The following is a 14272-nucleotide window of genomic DNA, read 5'->3' as shown; positions in this document are numbered from 1 at the left end:
GAATAAACGACTAATTGCTACCCGTGTGATAAAAGCAAAACAGGAGTAAGTGCCAGAGGCTGGAGGTGCAGGAAACGTTAATTCTCTCGGAGAAGGGAGGAACAGAGAGGATCCTAAGAGAAGGGGCCTGTGCTCTCGGCAGCCAACGGGATCAGCTTTCCTGCGGACACTGTGACAAGGCCAGGTTCTGGAGGAAACAGGTGTATGGAGAAAGAATTAAACACAACTGGACTTTAAGCCCGTTTCCTTAGCTTCTCCCAGGTCTGTGCCCCTTGCCCAGGGACTACCTGGCTACAGCCACCGAAGTTGCAGGTGTGGGTACAGTTACTCCTCCCAACGACCCTGTGAGGTACAGGGCCACGCTTGCCTCTCTGAGTTACAGCCAGACCTCTGAGACCAAATCCTGCATTCTCCTCCCCATGTCACTGCCCGTCACACCTGGAAAAGATGTCATGTTGGAGCCTGAGGAGGAGGAGGAAGGCCTCCCACAGCATCTGTAATTGGCTTCAGAGCTGTAGGGCAGAGTTACTGTCCAGGTGACCAGCCCACCTCCAATCAGAACCCTTCCTATACTAGTCGCTCCCTGTGGCGCAAGCCAAACTGATCTATACCTCATTATGTCAGATTCCCCAGCCTCGCCCAACGCAAATGCAATGCTCTCTGCACAGGAGCCACCCCCGGGCACTGCATTCCTGGCTGGCCAGGCAGCTGGGGATGACGGGAGAATTGCAATGACTCCCACTGATGATGACCTGACAAGGCAGGTGGACCCAGAAAATACGCTGCATGGCAGACAGCCTGTCCTCCCCCTCTCAAGGGGCTCAGGTCTTCCTCTCTGGATTTTTAGAGGCTTCTGAGCCACCCCAACAATGGCACATTCACCCCACTTCTTCTTGGACAGAAGATCCTGAGAAAGACACAGACCCAGTCATCATACTGCCAACAGGGTTCCCGTGCATCGTTCAAGCAAACAGTTGGGGCATTTCGAGTAACCTATGGACAAAAGAGATTGGGGCTTCAAAGCTAACCTCTTTCTTTACTCTTATCCTGACCCCCTAGGTGGGTGTCTCTGCCTCTCTCCTCAAGTGTGCATGGATGTTGTGGGAGGGTTAGGAATATCCAGATATAATTTCTGATAGCAAAGTTAGCATTTTCAATTACTTTCCACTCATTTCTCCCCCTACCTTTTATACTTTTAACGATGAAAACTCCTAATAAATGTCCATTTAGCCATATAAACAGGAGAAGCTGGGTAACAAAAGATAGTAAATTTCCATTAGCCCCATGTTCTGCTTCCTCTTACGCCTTTCCCCAATCACAGCCTTCCCAGTTGACATGGGTGGCATTCGTAGGTTGGCTTAGAAGAGACCACATTATCAAAATCCACTGTGAATCTACCATCTCAGAGCCCTCTCAGTGTATGTGACCATGTCTGGAATTGTGAGAAGGAGGTCACTGTTTGCAGATGGGGCACCAGAGGCAAGGCCTCAGGAAAACTCAAGGGGACAAGTTTCTAGAATTCAGGAAGGTTTGAAGTGTGGGAGTAAACATAGTCCTTTTTCATCCCCAGGAAAAGGATGACACAGACAGAAGTAATTATGCTGCAGTAGTGACCTCCACAAAGCCTAGAATCAGGGAGTCCATGCATCTGAATATTACCGTGTTCCTCACAAATAACATACCACAGGATAGGTTATGGGGTCTCTAGGCTTCAGCATAAACATTATACATTTTCCTCTCTTATCGGCTTTACTAGACTGCACCTTATTTCGAACACTATTTCTGTTTATTTATTTAATTATTTTTAAGGATTTTATTTACTTATTTAACAGAGAGAGAGAGAGAGAGAGAGAGAGGAAGAGCACACAAGCAGGGGGAGCAACAGGCAGGAGAGGGAGAAGCAGGCTCCCAGCCAAGCAGGGAGCCCGATGTGGGGTTCAATCCCAGGACCCTGGGATCATGACCTGAGCAGAAAGCAGGCACTTAACTGACTGAGCTACCCAGGTGCCCCAAATCATTATTTTTATACTCAAATATGTATTATGAGGAAAATGCAAAATTCCCAAAATGCAAAATGCATTTTTATAATACTCCATGAGGTTAAGAGGAATTTTGTGCCTGTAGCAGTCAGCTTCAGACTACACATACCATTTCATTCTCCAGTAGGACTATTTCACTAAGAAGTTGAGAGGTCTTTCCACTCAGCAGTTCCAACCATCATGGAACCTGACACTTGGTATTAGGGTTAATCTTTTCCAAGGATCTATTGGAATCATTCCTCAGCATCTTGGCATACCTAACTTTGGGCCACTTTTAAGATGGCTCTGGTTCAAAGCCTGCCCCTCCAGGATGCTGAAGAGGAGCCTGACACCACCTGAGACATAAAGGTCCTCTTTCGTGGCCTGCAGTGACCCCAGGATACTCTCAAACACACCTCACCAAGCTCCTAACTCAAAGGCTGAGCTCTGAGAAGATGTAATTGCCCCTGAATACCCAAATGCCACCCACTAAGCTGGGAAAACCCAATCATACTCATTTGAAGGGGCCTAGCATGGAGCAAAAGACAGAATCAATATTCATTTCTTTCCACTGAAAAAGAAATGACGAAGGAACTTGTCTAGTAGCCTTTGAACTTGAGCAAGACTGATTTATTGGACGTTTGGCAGGTGGACCTGAATCCCCAGGCCTGACTTCTTTCCCCTGCTTTCCCTTTTCCTTCCTTTTCCCCAAACTCATGGCAAAAGAGTGTGAGCTCTCCCTGTAGAGATTTCCAGTAGCACTGGGGCCTTAATTGAGGCTGAGCTGAGGTTTCTGACTCTCAGGACCCATTAAGGCCTGGGCCAGACTCTCTGCATTGGCTCAGATCTGAAGGAGGAAGGTCTCATCCTGTTGCCTGTCCTCTGTAGTAGGGAAAGAAAAAGAAACGCCAGAAGAACCACTGTGCCTTCAATAAAAACCTCAGGTGGAAATTTTTAGGTCAAGTCTTACATGGCACTAGACACACTTAATATTAATGCAAATCCTGGGCTCAAAACAAGGTACTTTTCCACTTCTGTTGTTCACATAGTTCCTCTGTTTTTCCCTTCTTTTGTGCAGAGGGAGAGGGCTCTCTGTTTAGCCCCCAGGTAAAGCACGTGAATGGGTTGAGAACATACCGCCCTGAAATATGCCACTTTAGCCCACTGATTATTTTGAACTGAAGGCACTTGAGAAACAGCAGGTGCAGAAAGGGCTCTGACATCCCTCCTACCTAAAAGCAAGACATGATATTTCCCATGAGCAAGTGCTCCCTACACCAGGAAGAGAAGAACATTCTTTTCACCAGAGACTGGGAGTTGATGCTGAAATGGATCTGCATGAATAGACCTACGAAGTAACCTTGTTCTTCCATTAGCTCCCCCACAGATCTTATAGCCACTGTCCCACAGCTTTCCACCCCTAGAAGCTTAAATTTCATTTCCTTTGTCTTGTCACTTCTCCACAAATGGATGGTTCTTTGTAAAGAAGGCACATAACCTCTGAGTCCCAACCACTTCTTTGCATCTTCATTTTTCCTATGAAATATTAAAATTTTCCTATAAATAGTAAAGATATTAAAGAAAATGTGTATGCTTTTCTCCTAATAATCTGTCTTATGTCAGCTTAAATCTCAGGCCAGCCACAGAACCTAGGAGAGTACTAGAAAAAAGTATTTCCTCTTCCACATACACCTGGATTCTTCTAGAACCAGGTATAACTACCTCAATTCTCCCTGTTCCTTTTTGCATCCAAGAAGCTGAGGCAGGTGTATACCCTATGCCCCATGGCTGCTCACACGTGTCCACATGGAAGCCAGCTCAGTGTCTCTCTTTTCCTCTCTGTCTGCAGGCCAGGGCAACTGAAATTTGTGTCTGGGACTTGGTTTTGGGATTTGGCTTCAGCCGCAGTCTCCAATGGGTTTTTGCCATCATCATGCTGTTTCATGGTGGTACTTCTCTTCCCTTTTGGTTATTGTTCTTTGTGCACATACCCCATCTGTCAGCTCCTTAGAGGGTAGGAGGTTAGTGACTCCCTGGACACTAACAGTGATCGTTGCTAGCAGGAGAACACGGACAGAATTACAGAGATCACACCAATCTTCCACACTCAACTTGTGTGCTACCCCGCAACTGTGGCAACGTCCATTTGGCTAGTGTTCATGTTTATCACATGTGGAATCTCAATGCTCAGAGAGTCAAGTCAACTGATGATGACCAAAGCAGCTAGTCTTGGCAGAGCAAGGCTCAGGGTCCAGGCTCCAGAAGCAGGATATACAGTGGAAAAGATGCAGGCTTTGGAGTCAGCTGGACCACTACTTGAGTACCAGCTCCCCAGCTTCATTGCCTTCTGATTCGTAGAGGATGTGGGGAGGGTCAGTCTGACCTTGTCCCTCAGCTCCCATGTGGCTTCTCATCCCCCTCTGCTGCTGCTGCCCACAGACCCTCCCCTCTCCACAGTGCCAGCCTCACTTCTCCCAAGAACCTTCTCTCTGGATCAGAGGATGAATTCAGCCCAAGGGAGAGGAGCTTTACAGAAATACCCATCTGGTCCCCATAAAGAGATAGGGGCGTGGAGAGGAGTGGTGGGGGGATGGGGTAGGGAGGGGGTGCGGATCTGGGATCCTTCCCATCAATCCCTGCAGCAGGGACCCTTCCCCTTCCCCAGTCTCCATTGTTAGGCAAACAAAGTCCTTGGTTCTAGGGTGGCTTGCATGCAAATTGAATTAAGTCTCCATCTGTTAGTTTATTCATTGCCGGGTTTTGTGTTTTGTTTTGTTTTGTTTTTTTTCTTTTTTTCCTTTTTGGACTCTCCACATTTCATACTTGCTAATGAGCAGATCAAATAGCATCAGGGGCTGTGGGCAGGAGGCAGCTCTGTTCTGCTGGGAGCCCCAGTGTGCTCTCTGACACCTCCCAGAGATACCCCTCCCCTCCTGTCCTCCCTTTGGATTCCTGCTGCTTCAGCCCTCCTAGGAAAAGTGCCCAAGCTGTTGATTCAAAATAGATATTCATTTGCATGGAATTAGCATGTTGCTCTTTTAAAGTTCAGTTCAGTTCCGCCAACAGGCCCACCATCCCAGGCCCTCTAGGATGTGGTAAGGGTGTCTGGCTTGGGGGAGGATGTGGAGCATATACTGCAGGTGGTCCCTCAGGACAGTGGTCTCTAGAGGGCCATTCCTTGGTGGCAGCCTCTGAGCTCTGCTGTTTGCTTGCAGGAGGCTGGGAGGCACCTTTGAGACAGGTGCCTCTGGCCTTCACCCAGGCTCTGTCACTGTTAGAAATGCCTGCCATCAGTCCCTGTGGAACATTTGGTTGAGGGGAGAGAGTGGAGGAAGTAAGAGCCCTACAGCATCTGTGAAAATACCACAACAATAAGAATAATGAAAATAATAAAGCCACCATTTATCAAACTTACATTTTAATTCTAACACTTAGAATTAAAGTGTTTATCTTTAAGTAAACAGTATCATATCATAGATAAACAGTATCATATCATATCGTTGGGACTCTTTCAAGTCCAAGTACCTGAACACATTTCTAATAGTCTAACAAAAAAGGGGCGAGGAGGGGATGTTGTTTTATGTAACTAAAAATATCCAAATCCAGGGTTTTAGGTGTCAGGCCCTTCTAGATCGAACAGCTCAAATGATGTCATCTGGGCTTGGTCTACCTCCCTCTCTCAGCTCTGCTGTCCTGGGTCTGGAATCACTCTGAAGCAGCATTCCTCAGTTTGGTAGCTTCCAACAGCTCCAAACTTAGGCTGAGGAGTGTTGGGCTGGCAGGAAGGGCTACTAAAGATGGTGAAAGTTCCCGCCGCAAGACCTGAGCTCGGACAGGAGAACAAAGGCCCAAGCAGGAATCTGAGACCCCCGCCCCGGGCTCCTGTGGACCAATGGGATCCCGATGAGCAGGCAGGATATCCAAATAAGGGAAACTTGCCAAAAGACCCCTGAGCTTTCCCCAAGACCCCTTAAAAGCCCCCTCCTCCCTGCCTTGGGCGCGACTTCCCCCACTCTGCTTTCCAGAGTTGCGGAACCTTGCCCGAGGGTGCCCACCTCCTCCCGGTGCAACTTTCTCGGCTCCCCTTCACCTGGGCCCTGAAACTTCACTGGAGAGAACCTTTAATAAACCTTGCCTTACACTCACTTTGCCTGGTGTTGTGTTTATTTCGTCGGAAAACTTTACATTTGGTGCCGAAACCCGGGAAGGAGATTGAGCCCCCACCCCAGTGGGGAGACTCTCTCCTTTCCCTAGCTGGACCGGACCTGCCTTTCTGAACGCCACTTCTTTTTTTTTTTTTTTTTTTTTTTGAGAGAGAGAGCACAAAAGTGGGCAGAGGGGCGGGGAGAGGGAGAGAGAGAGAGAAGGAAGCAGGCTCCCTGCTGAGCAGAGAGCCCGATGCGGGACTCGATCCCAGGACCCTGAGATCATGACCTGAGCCGAAGGCAGCGGCTTAACCCACTGAGCCACCCAGGCGCCCCCGAATGCCACTTCTGAAGCCGTGGTGAGTTTCCCTGATTCTGCACCCCCTTCCGGAAAGCCCTGCCCTCATCGCGGCCGCGTCAGGGCGGACCTGGCTGGTCACCAGGTGATCTCCATGACTCCGAGAGGCTGGGAGACGTCCCAACCTCTACGGCAGTCAACACAGTTTTTCCTCAACCCAGTGGTGGACGAGGGGACGCCTTCCTCCAGCCCTCGGGTTGCCTGGCAACGAATCATGGGGACCTCCCAATCCAAATTCGACTCTAAAACACCCCTAGGGTGCCTGCTGGCCAATCTTAAGACCCTAGAACTGGACCAGGACTTGCATAGGCGACGTCTCATACATTATTGTACCGTCGCTTGGCCGCAATACCAGTTAGACAGTCGGTCCCAGTGGCCTCCGGAAGGCACATTTGACTATCAGATTCTCATGGACCTAGGCAATTTCTGCAAACGCCAGGGCAAATGGGTCGAGGTCCCTTATGTCCAGGCTTTCTGGACTCTGCGCTCTCGCCCCTCCCTCTGCTCTCACTGCTCCACCTCTCAGGTCCTCTTGGCCCGCTCCCCTGCCCCTCCCCTGCCACCCACTGCTCCCAAAGACCCAGACCTCTCCTCCCTGTCTCTCCTCTCTGATTCTCCCCTCTCTGAACCTCCGGAGAGCTTCACCCACCCGCCGACGAGAGGGGCCCCGGCTCCTCTTCCTCCTCCTCCTTATCACGATCCCCCACCCCAAGGCCCCTCTCTCCCTACGCCCCCTAACCCCCCGCTCCAGCCACCCTCCTTTCGGTCCCTTCCACCCCTTCCACCCCTTCCACCTCGCCTCCCGTCTCATCCCCTCAACCCCCAAAACCTGAGTCTGCTCCTGATGCGGCCCCCCTGGAACCTTCCCCTACATCCCCTCCAGCCTCCCCTCCCATCTCCACCCGCACTAGGGCTAGGAAACCTTCCCCTGAGTTAGTCTGCCCCCTAAGGGAGGTTGCTGGAGCTGAGGGAGTTGTTCGAGTCCATGCGCCCTTCTCTCTACAGGACCTTTCCCAAGCCTGATAACTATATTAAAGAATTCCAATATCTAGCCCAAGCCTGTGACCTCACCTGGCATGATTTACATGTGGTCCAGACCACCACCCTCACCACAGAGGAGAGGGAACGCATCCAGGCTGCTGCCCGGGAGCACGCAGACCAGGTCCATCTCACTGATGCTGCCATGCCAGTTGGAGCCCAGGCAGTCCCAGCTGTAGAACCAGGTTGGGATTATCAGGATGGCCAAGATGGCCGCGACCGCATGGTCCAATGTCTCATAGCCAGCATGCGGGCAGCCTCTAATAAGGCCGTTAATTACAACAAGATTAGGGAGATTGTCCAGGCCCCTGATGAAAACCCGGCTATGTTTCTTAACTGATTGATCGAGGCCTTCACCCAGTACACTCGCTTGGACCCTGCCTCTCCTGCGGGGGCCACAGTACTGGCTACTCATTTTATCTCTCAATCGGCACTGGATATACAGAGAAAATTAAAGAAGGCTGAGGAGGGCCCACAGACCCCCATTTCTGACTTGGTGAAAATGGCATTTGAGGTTTTTAATTCCCGTGAGGAGGCGGCTGAGCTTAAACAACAAGCCAGACTCCAGCAAAAGGTTCAGTTGCAGACCCAAGCCTTGGTAGCAGCCCTGCGGCCGGCCGGCTCTGGCAGCCAGCAGCGAGGGGCAACCAACCGCACCCCCCCGAGGGCCTGTTTCAAATGCGGGGCCGAGGGACATTGGGCTTGCCAGTGCCCCAATCCAAAGCCGCCAACTTGGCCTTGCCCTCAATGCCATTTGATGGGCCACTGGAAATCTGACTGCCCTAACCTCGGGGTCTCTTCGGCGCCACAACATGGGGGACCCCCCGAGACAGCAAGTCCGGCCTTTCAAACTGCTTGGATTGGAGGACGACTGATGAAGCCCAGACACGGCCACCCCTCTCACCCAGGCCGAGCCCAGGGTTACGCTCCAGGTAGCGGGTAAGTCCATCTCTTTTTTGCTGGACACGGGGGCTACCTACTCTGTTCTGCCTTCCTACTTGGGACTTACTCGAACCTCACCAATTACTGTTATGGGGATCAATGGGACCTCCTCCATCCTGTAGCCTGGATGGGTTCCCCTTCTCCCACTCGTTCCTAGCCATTCCTTCCTGCCCGGTCCCTGGGTAGGGACATTCTCCAGAAACTGAGGGCAACTATCTGTCTCTCTCCTTCTTCTCCTCCCTCCACCTCAACCCGTCTCATCCTACATCTCTCCACTCCCTCGACCCCCGCTCCAGATGACCTACCTACTGTAGACCCTCGGGTGTGGGACATCTCAGAGCCCATCATCGCTTCCCACCTTACCCCAGTTAAAGTACAGCTTAAGGATAACTCTAAGTTTCCCTCTCAATCACAGTTTCCTGTTTCCTTAGCCCACCGCCGGGGCCTGAAACCTATCATAGAACGGCTTAAACGTCAGGGACTCCTGATCCCCATCAGTTCCCCCTGTAACACCCCTATCCTCCCATACGCAAGCCCTCAGGGGCTTATCGACTGGTACAAGACCTTAGGCTTATTAATGAGGCCGTGGTCCCCCTCCACCCAGTTGTTCCTAACCCCTACACCCTATTGTCTCGCGTTCCCCCAAACACCTCACTTTACTACTGTACTGGGCCTAAAAGACGCCTTTTTCACTATCCCCCTGCACCTTGATTCTTATTTTCTCTTTGCCTTCACCTGGGAGGATCCCGACACACACGTTTCTGGACAACTAACTTGGACTGTCCTACCCCAGGGGTTCAGGGACAGCCCCCACATTTTCGGCCAGGCCTTGGCTACAGATTTACAGCAGTGCGCCCTTACGGCCAGCACTCTACTACAGTATGTGGATGACCTCCTCCTCTGTAGCCCCTCCCTCTCGGTCTCCCAAGACGACACTTCCACCCTACTTAATTTCCTGGGGGCCAAGGGATATCGAGTCACCCCCTCTAAGGCCCACTTGTGTGCCCCTTCGGTTACCTATCTGGGCATACTTCTAACTCCAACTTCTAAGTCCCTTACTGGGGACCGCATAAGACTCCTCCAAGAACTCCAACCTCCCCAAACGGCGGATGAAATACTATCTTTTCTTGGGTTGGTCAGGTTCTTTAGACATTGGATTCCAAATTTCTCTATCCTGGCCCATCCTCTGTACCAGGCAGCTAAAGAGACCCCCCAGGGCCCCCTGACTGATCCCACTTCAATCCGCCAGTCACTCCTTAAGCTGAGAGACCGCCTTACCACCCGGCCAGTTTTAGCCCTACCTGATCTCTCTAAACCGTTCCATCTCTACACCGATGAGCGCTCCGGCTTGGCCACTGGCCTCCTAACACAACAGGTGGGGCCAATGCATAGGGCTATAGCCTACCTGTCCAAGCAACTGGATGCCACCGCCCAGGGATGGCAACCTTGCCTCAGGGCCCTAGTGGCAGCCGCTTCTCTTACAAAGGAGGCCCTTAAACTTACCTTAGGGCAGCCTATCACGGTCTACTCTCCCCACCGACTCACAGACCTCCTTAGCCACCGATCTCTGGCCCATCTGACTCCTTCTCGTCTCCAGCTATTCCATCTGCTATTCCTAGAAAACTCGCATATCTCTCTCTCTACCTCCCCCCGCTTAAACCCCGCGACTTTACTGCCTATACCCTCACCCACCCCGGAACCTGTTCACTCCTGCCTACAACTTATAGAAGATCTCACTCCTCTCCATCCCCGTCTCTCTGATCAACCACTATCCAACCCTGACCGCGTGCTCTTTGTAGATGGCAGCTCCCTTCTGGCCTCAGAGGAAGAGGAAACACAAGCCCTCCAGGCACGGGGAGGAAAAATTGGAGATAAGGGGTGGATCTACATTCAGGACAGGATTGCCCTGCCAGGCAATCTGGCGCACACCCTAATTACTGACATCCACCGATCCCTTCTTATTGGCCCAAAGGCTCTCCGCCAATTTCTTCAGCCATTGTTCTATCATCCCTTCTTATCTAAAGTAATTGAAGTTGTCCACAGGGCTTGCAAAACCTGTTCCGCTGTGAATTCACAAGGAGGAATCCGCAGACCAGGGCCTAACCATCAGCTCCGAGGCCATCAGCCAGGGGAAGACTGGCAACTGGACTTCACTCACATGCCTCGCCATAAAACCTTTCGCTACCTATTAACCTTGGTTGATACGTTCACAGGTTGGATCGAGGCATACCCCACGGCTCGGGAAACAGCAGATGTAGTGGCTACAATACTCATCGAGCACATCATGCCGAGGTTTGGATTGTCCCGGACCCTCCAGTCAGACAACGGACCCGCCTTCATCTCCAGTGTAACCCAACAGGTTGCTGAGAGCCTCAACATAACCTGGAAACTTCACATCCCGTACCACCCACAGTCATCGGGTAAGGTAGAAAGGGCCAACGGGCTGCTGAAAGCCCAACTCACAAAACTTACCCTAGAGACCCGTCTTTCCTGGCCCACACTTCTGCCCCTGGCTCTCACCAGACTCCGGGCTACGCCCTGCGGGCCTTCGGGCTTAAGCCCATTCGAATTACTGTACGGCTGGTCCTTTCTTATAAATCATAGCCTTCCGGCCATTTCCCCACCTCTTTTATCCTATCTACCTTACCTTACTCTCCTCCGAGCTCTCTTAAGGGCTCACGCGGACACTGATCCCAGCCCCTAGCACTCATGCTTCTGAAGGGGGTATACGAGATCTATCCCCTGGGGACCAGGTCCTCCTCAAAAGCTTGTGGCCAGACTCCTTACAAACTCGGTGGACTGGGCCTTATACAGTTGTCCTTACCACCCCAACTGCTGCGAAACTGTTGGGGCACTCTGCATGGGTACATATCAACAATCTCAAGCGGGCACCCACAGAGACTAATTGGACCTCCCAGACGGCAGGCCCCACCAAACTCCGCTCGGTTAGGGCCCCTTCTCACCTTCTCATTTTCCTTCTAATCCAGAAAAGCCAGGCGGAATCATGTGAGTCTAGCTGCATGAGGGGTTCAGGAACTTCTCACTATTTTTCAGCCTTTACTTATATGCCTGCAACCTGCTACCGGGGAAAGGAACCGACAACCTGTACGTATGACCAGAAAACCTATTGGGTCTCTGATCTTGTGACAGCCAAACGAGGTATTGCCCCCTGCAAAATCTACCCCAGGTCTGGAAAAGTGTGCTGGACCTATCTGGGTCAGGTCGGCCTCTCCAATGGGGGGGGCGTGTCCAGGACCAGGCTAGCCGTGAGCACATTAAAACAGCAGTCACGGACCTGACTAAACGACTCCAACCCCCCAACGACCTGGTCTATAAGGGCATTAATCTCGGTAGCATCCAAAAATCCCCTACCACTGAACAACTGACAGTGGCCCTCCTGAACTCTAGTTACAACCTCTGGCGAAATGTGTTGAAAAACGGTGACAGTGACTGCTGGATCTGTTTCCCTTTTTCAACACGTTCTAACATTGTAGGGATACCCCTCCCTATGGATTGGCCACTCCCCAACTCCACGACCACAAATAGTACGGTTCATATTGGCCCCATTGGGGAAAACATACCTATTATTAATGTGTCCTCCCCCCTTACCACCGCAGCTGCCAACATCACTAACTCCTCCCTCCCGTATTGTACTCCCTCGGGAATATTTCTCTCATGCCCTCAGGGAATCTATCGCTGCCTGACCACTAATGACTCCCTGGGCTGTATATTCATCCTACTATCTCCTTCTACCGCCATTTACTCTGAATCCCAGCTGCTGTCCATCCTATTCCCCCAACACCGTGGAGAAAGGGCCGCCTTCCTCCCATTCATAATAGGGGCAGGAGTAGCCATAGGGGTGGCAACTGGAACAGCGGGGATAGGAACCTCCATAGCCTTTTATTACAAACTCTCCCAAGCCCTGAATGATGATATGGAACGGGTTGCTGACTCCCTCACAGCCCTACAGATGCAAGTCACCAGCCTGGCAGCCTTAGCTCTACAGAACCGACGGGCCTTAGAACTTCTGACCGCCGAAAAAGGGGGGACCTGCCTATTCTTAAATGAAGAATGTTGTTACTTTGTTAACCAATCAGGTATAGTTACTTCCAAGATCAAAGAACTCAGGGATCGGATCCAAGCACGGCAGCGAGACACGTCCTCCTGGGGCCTGGATCCCTACAACTGGGTAACCTGGCTGCTCCCTCTGGCGGGACCTGTATGCATAATACAAGAACTTGCCGGAGTATCCGTCAATCAACTCCTCCTCCAGCCCTGCTCTCGCCTGCCCACTTCCGACTACCCCTATGACGCCACCCCCTGTCAGCAGGAAGTAGCCAGAACCGAGTTGAGGCCCCTGACACCATTATATTAAGCAAAAGGTCGGAATGTTGGGCTGGCAGGAAGGGCTACTAAAGATGGCGAAAGTTCCCACCACAAAACCTGAGCTCGGACGGGAGAACAAAGACCCAAGCAGGAATCTGAGACCCCCCGCCCCAGGCTCTGTGGACCAATGGGATCCCGATGAGCAGGCAGGATATCCAAATAAGGGAAACTTGCCAAAAGACCCCTGAGCTTTCCCCAAGACCCCTTAAAAGCCCCCTCCTCCCTGCCTTGGGCGCGGCTTCCCCCACTCTGCTTTCCAGAGTTGGGGAACCTCGCCCGAGGGTGCCCACCTCCTCCCGGTGCAACTTTCTCGGCTCCCCTTCACCTGGGCCCTGAAACTTCACTGGAGAGAACCTTTAATAAACCTTGCCTTACACCCACTTCGCCTGGTGTGTTTATTTCGTTGGAAAACTTTACAAGGAGTAAATGAAAAACCTTCTCTTTCTCAATGATTTGAATTCAGGTTGGATGCCGGGTTTTTATTGGCAGAGATTAAGTCACGTGATCCCCTATGAGCCAATCACTGTAGCAGGAGGCGCAATGCCTATTGGCCTGAGCCACGTGGGCGTGCCTGGAGAGAACCGTGGCATCAGGGCCCCCTACCCTTTCAAAATTCCAGGCGTGTGTCAGGGCAGGGGATTCTCATGAGAAAATTGGGTTCCTGTTTATAGAAGAAAGAGGAATGGACACTGGGTGGCAAAAACAATAAATAGCCATTGCAGATACCATGCCCTTTATAGAGGAAGAAAAACGCCCAGAAGATCCATCATTTTCCTGGGGGTCACATGGCTAGTGAACTGCTGGTATTCAAATCTAGAGTTGATTATCTCCAAGCCACATGCCGCAGGTCATCTTTCCTCCTACATTGAGTTTCAAGAGGGAAGGAGAAGTATATACAACAGAAAAACTGAGCTGATGTAATGGAGAGCAGAGCTTCCCAAATGCCCGGATGTACTGCAAAAACGTCATGGGAGAAGAGGAAAGTCCTTAACCCATTGGATAGGACCACCTCATGACGGAAGTCATTTTGTATTCTAGAGCAAGAAGGGATCTTAGGAGATTTCAGATCATTGGAGCTGACATGAACGACCTGGCACAGTTCCTTCACATCCCTCCCTATGTGCTCCTTGGTGGGTACCAGAGACCACATGTTCTCTGCCTTGAAAAGGGGCATGTGTGTCTGTTAATCTATGAGAAAAAAAATAGGGAATTGACTTTTACAGTCTTCTGTGCTTCTGTTATTTTCTTGGCCACTAATTTCCCATAAATACCCCCAATACTGTTAATGCCCAGGGCTGCCTTCGCTGAGAAATTCACAGTGGGAGCTGATACTCATTCAACCCTGTCTCTGCTATATTCCCCCGTGCATTTCTCAGGATTCTTTG

At 51.1% G+C, this 14272-nt stretch overlaps 1 protein-coding gene across 3 annotated transcripts; it reads left to right on the top strand.

Annotated features, from left to right (window-relative positions):
* The first annotated feature begins 6375 nt into the window (after positions 1-6375).
* LOC132013015 (endogenous retrovirus group FC1 Env polyprotein-like) lies at positions 6376-13257 on the top strand. 3 transcript variants are annotated; one of them, XR_009402851.1, is made up of 4 exons: positions 6376-6522; positions 10715-10921; positions 11489-11606; positions 12599-13257. XR_009402851.1 is itself a non-coding variant. In XM_059392796.1 (4 exons), exons 2-4 carry the CDS (start codon positions 10786-10788, stop codon positions 12874-12876), a joined length of 465 nt encoding a protein of 154 aa, XP_059248779.1. In that variant the 5' UTR covers positions 6376-6522; positions 10715-10785; the 3' UTR covers positions 12877-13257. The 3 variants fall into 3 exon arrangements, 2 of the variants coding, with proteins under 2 accessions (XP_059248779.1, XP_059248787.1); XM_059392796.1 differs by having other exon boundaries at positions 11556-11606; XM_059392804.1 differs by lacking the exon at positions 6376-6522 and adding an exon at positions 8206-8498 and having other exon boundaries at positions 11556-11606.
* The last annotated feature ends 1015 nt before the right edge of the window (positions 13258-14272 follow it).

Source organism: Mustela nigripes, chromosome 1 (genome assembly GCF_022355385.1).
Source record: "Mustela nigripes isolate SB6536 chromosome 1, MUSNIG.SB6536, whole genome shotgun sequence".
NCBI lineage: Eukaryota > Metazoa > Chordata > Mammalia > Carnivora > Mustelidae > Mustela > Mustela nigripes.
This window is presented reverse-complemented; position numbering and strand designations above follow the sequence as displayed.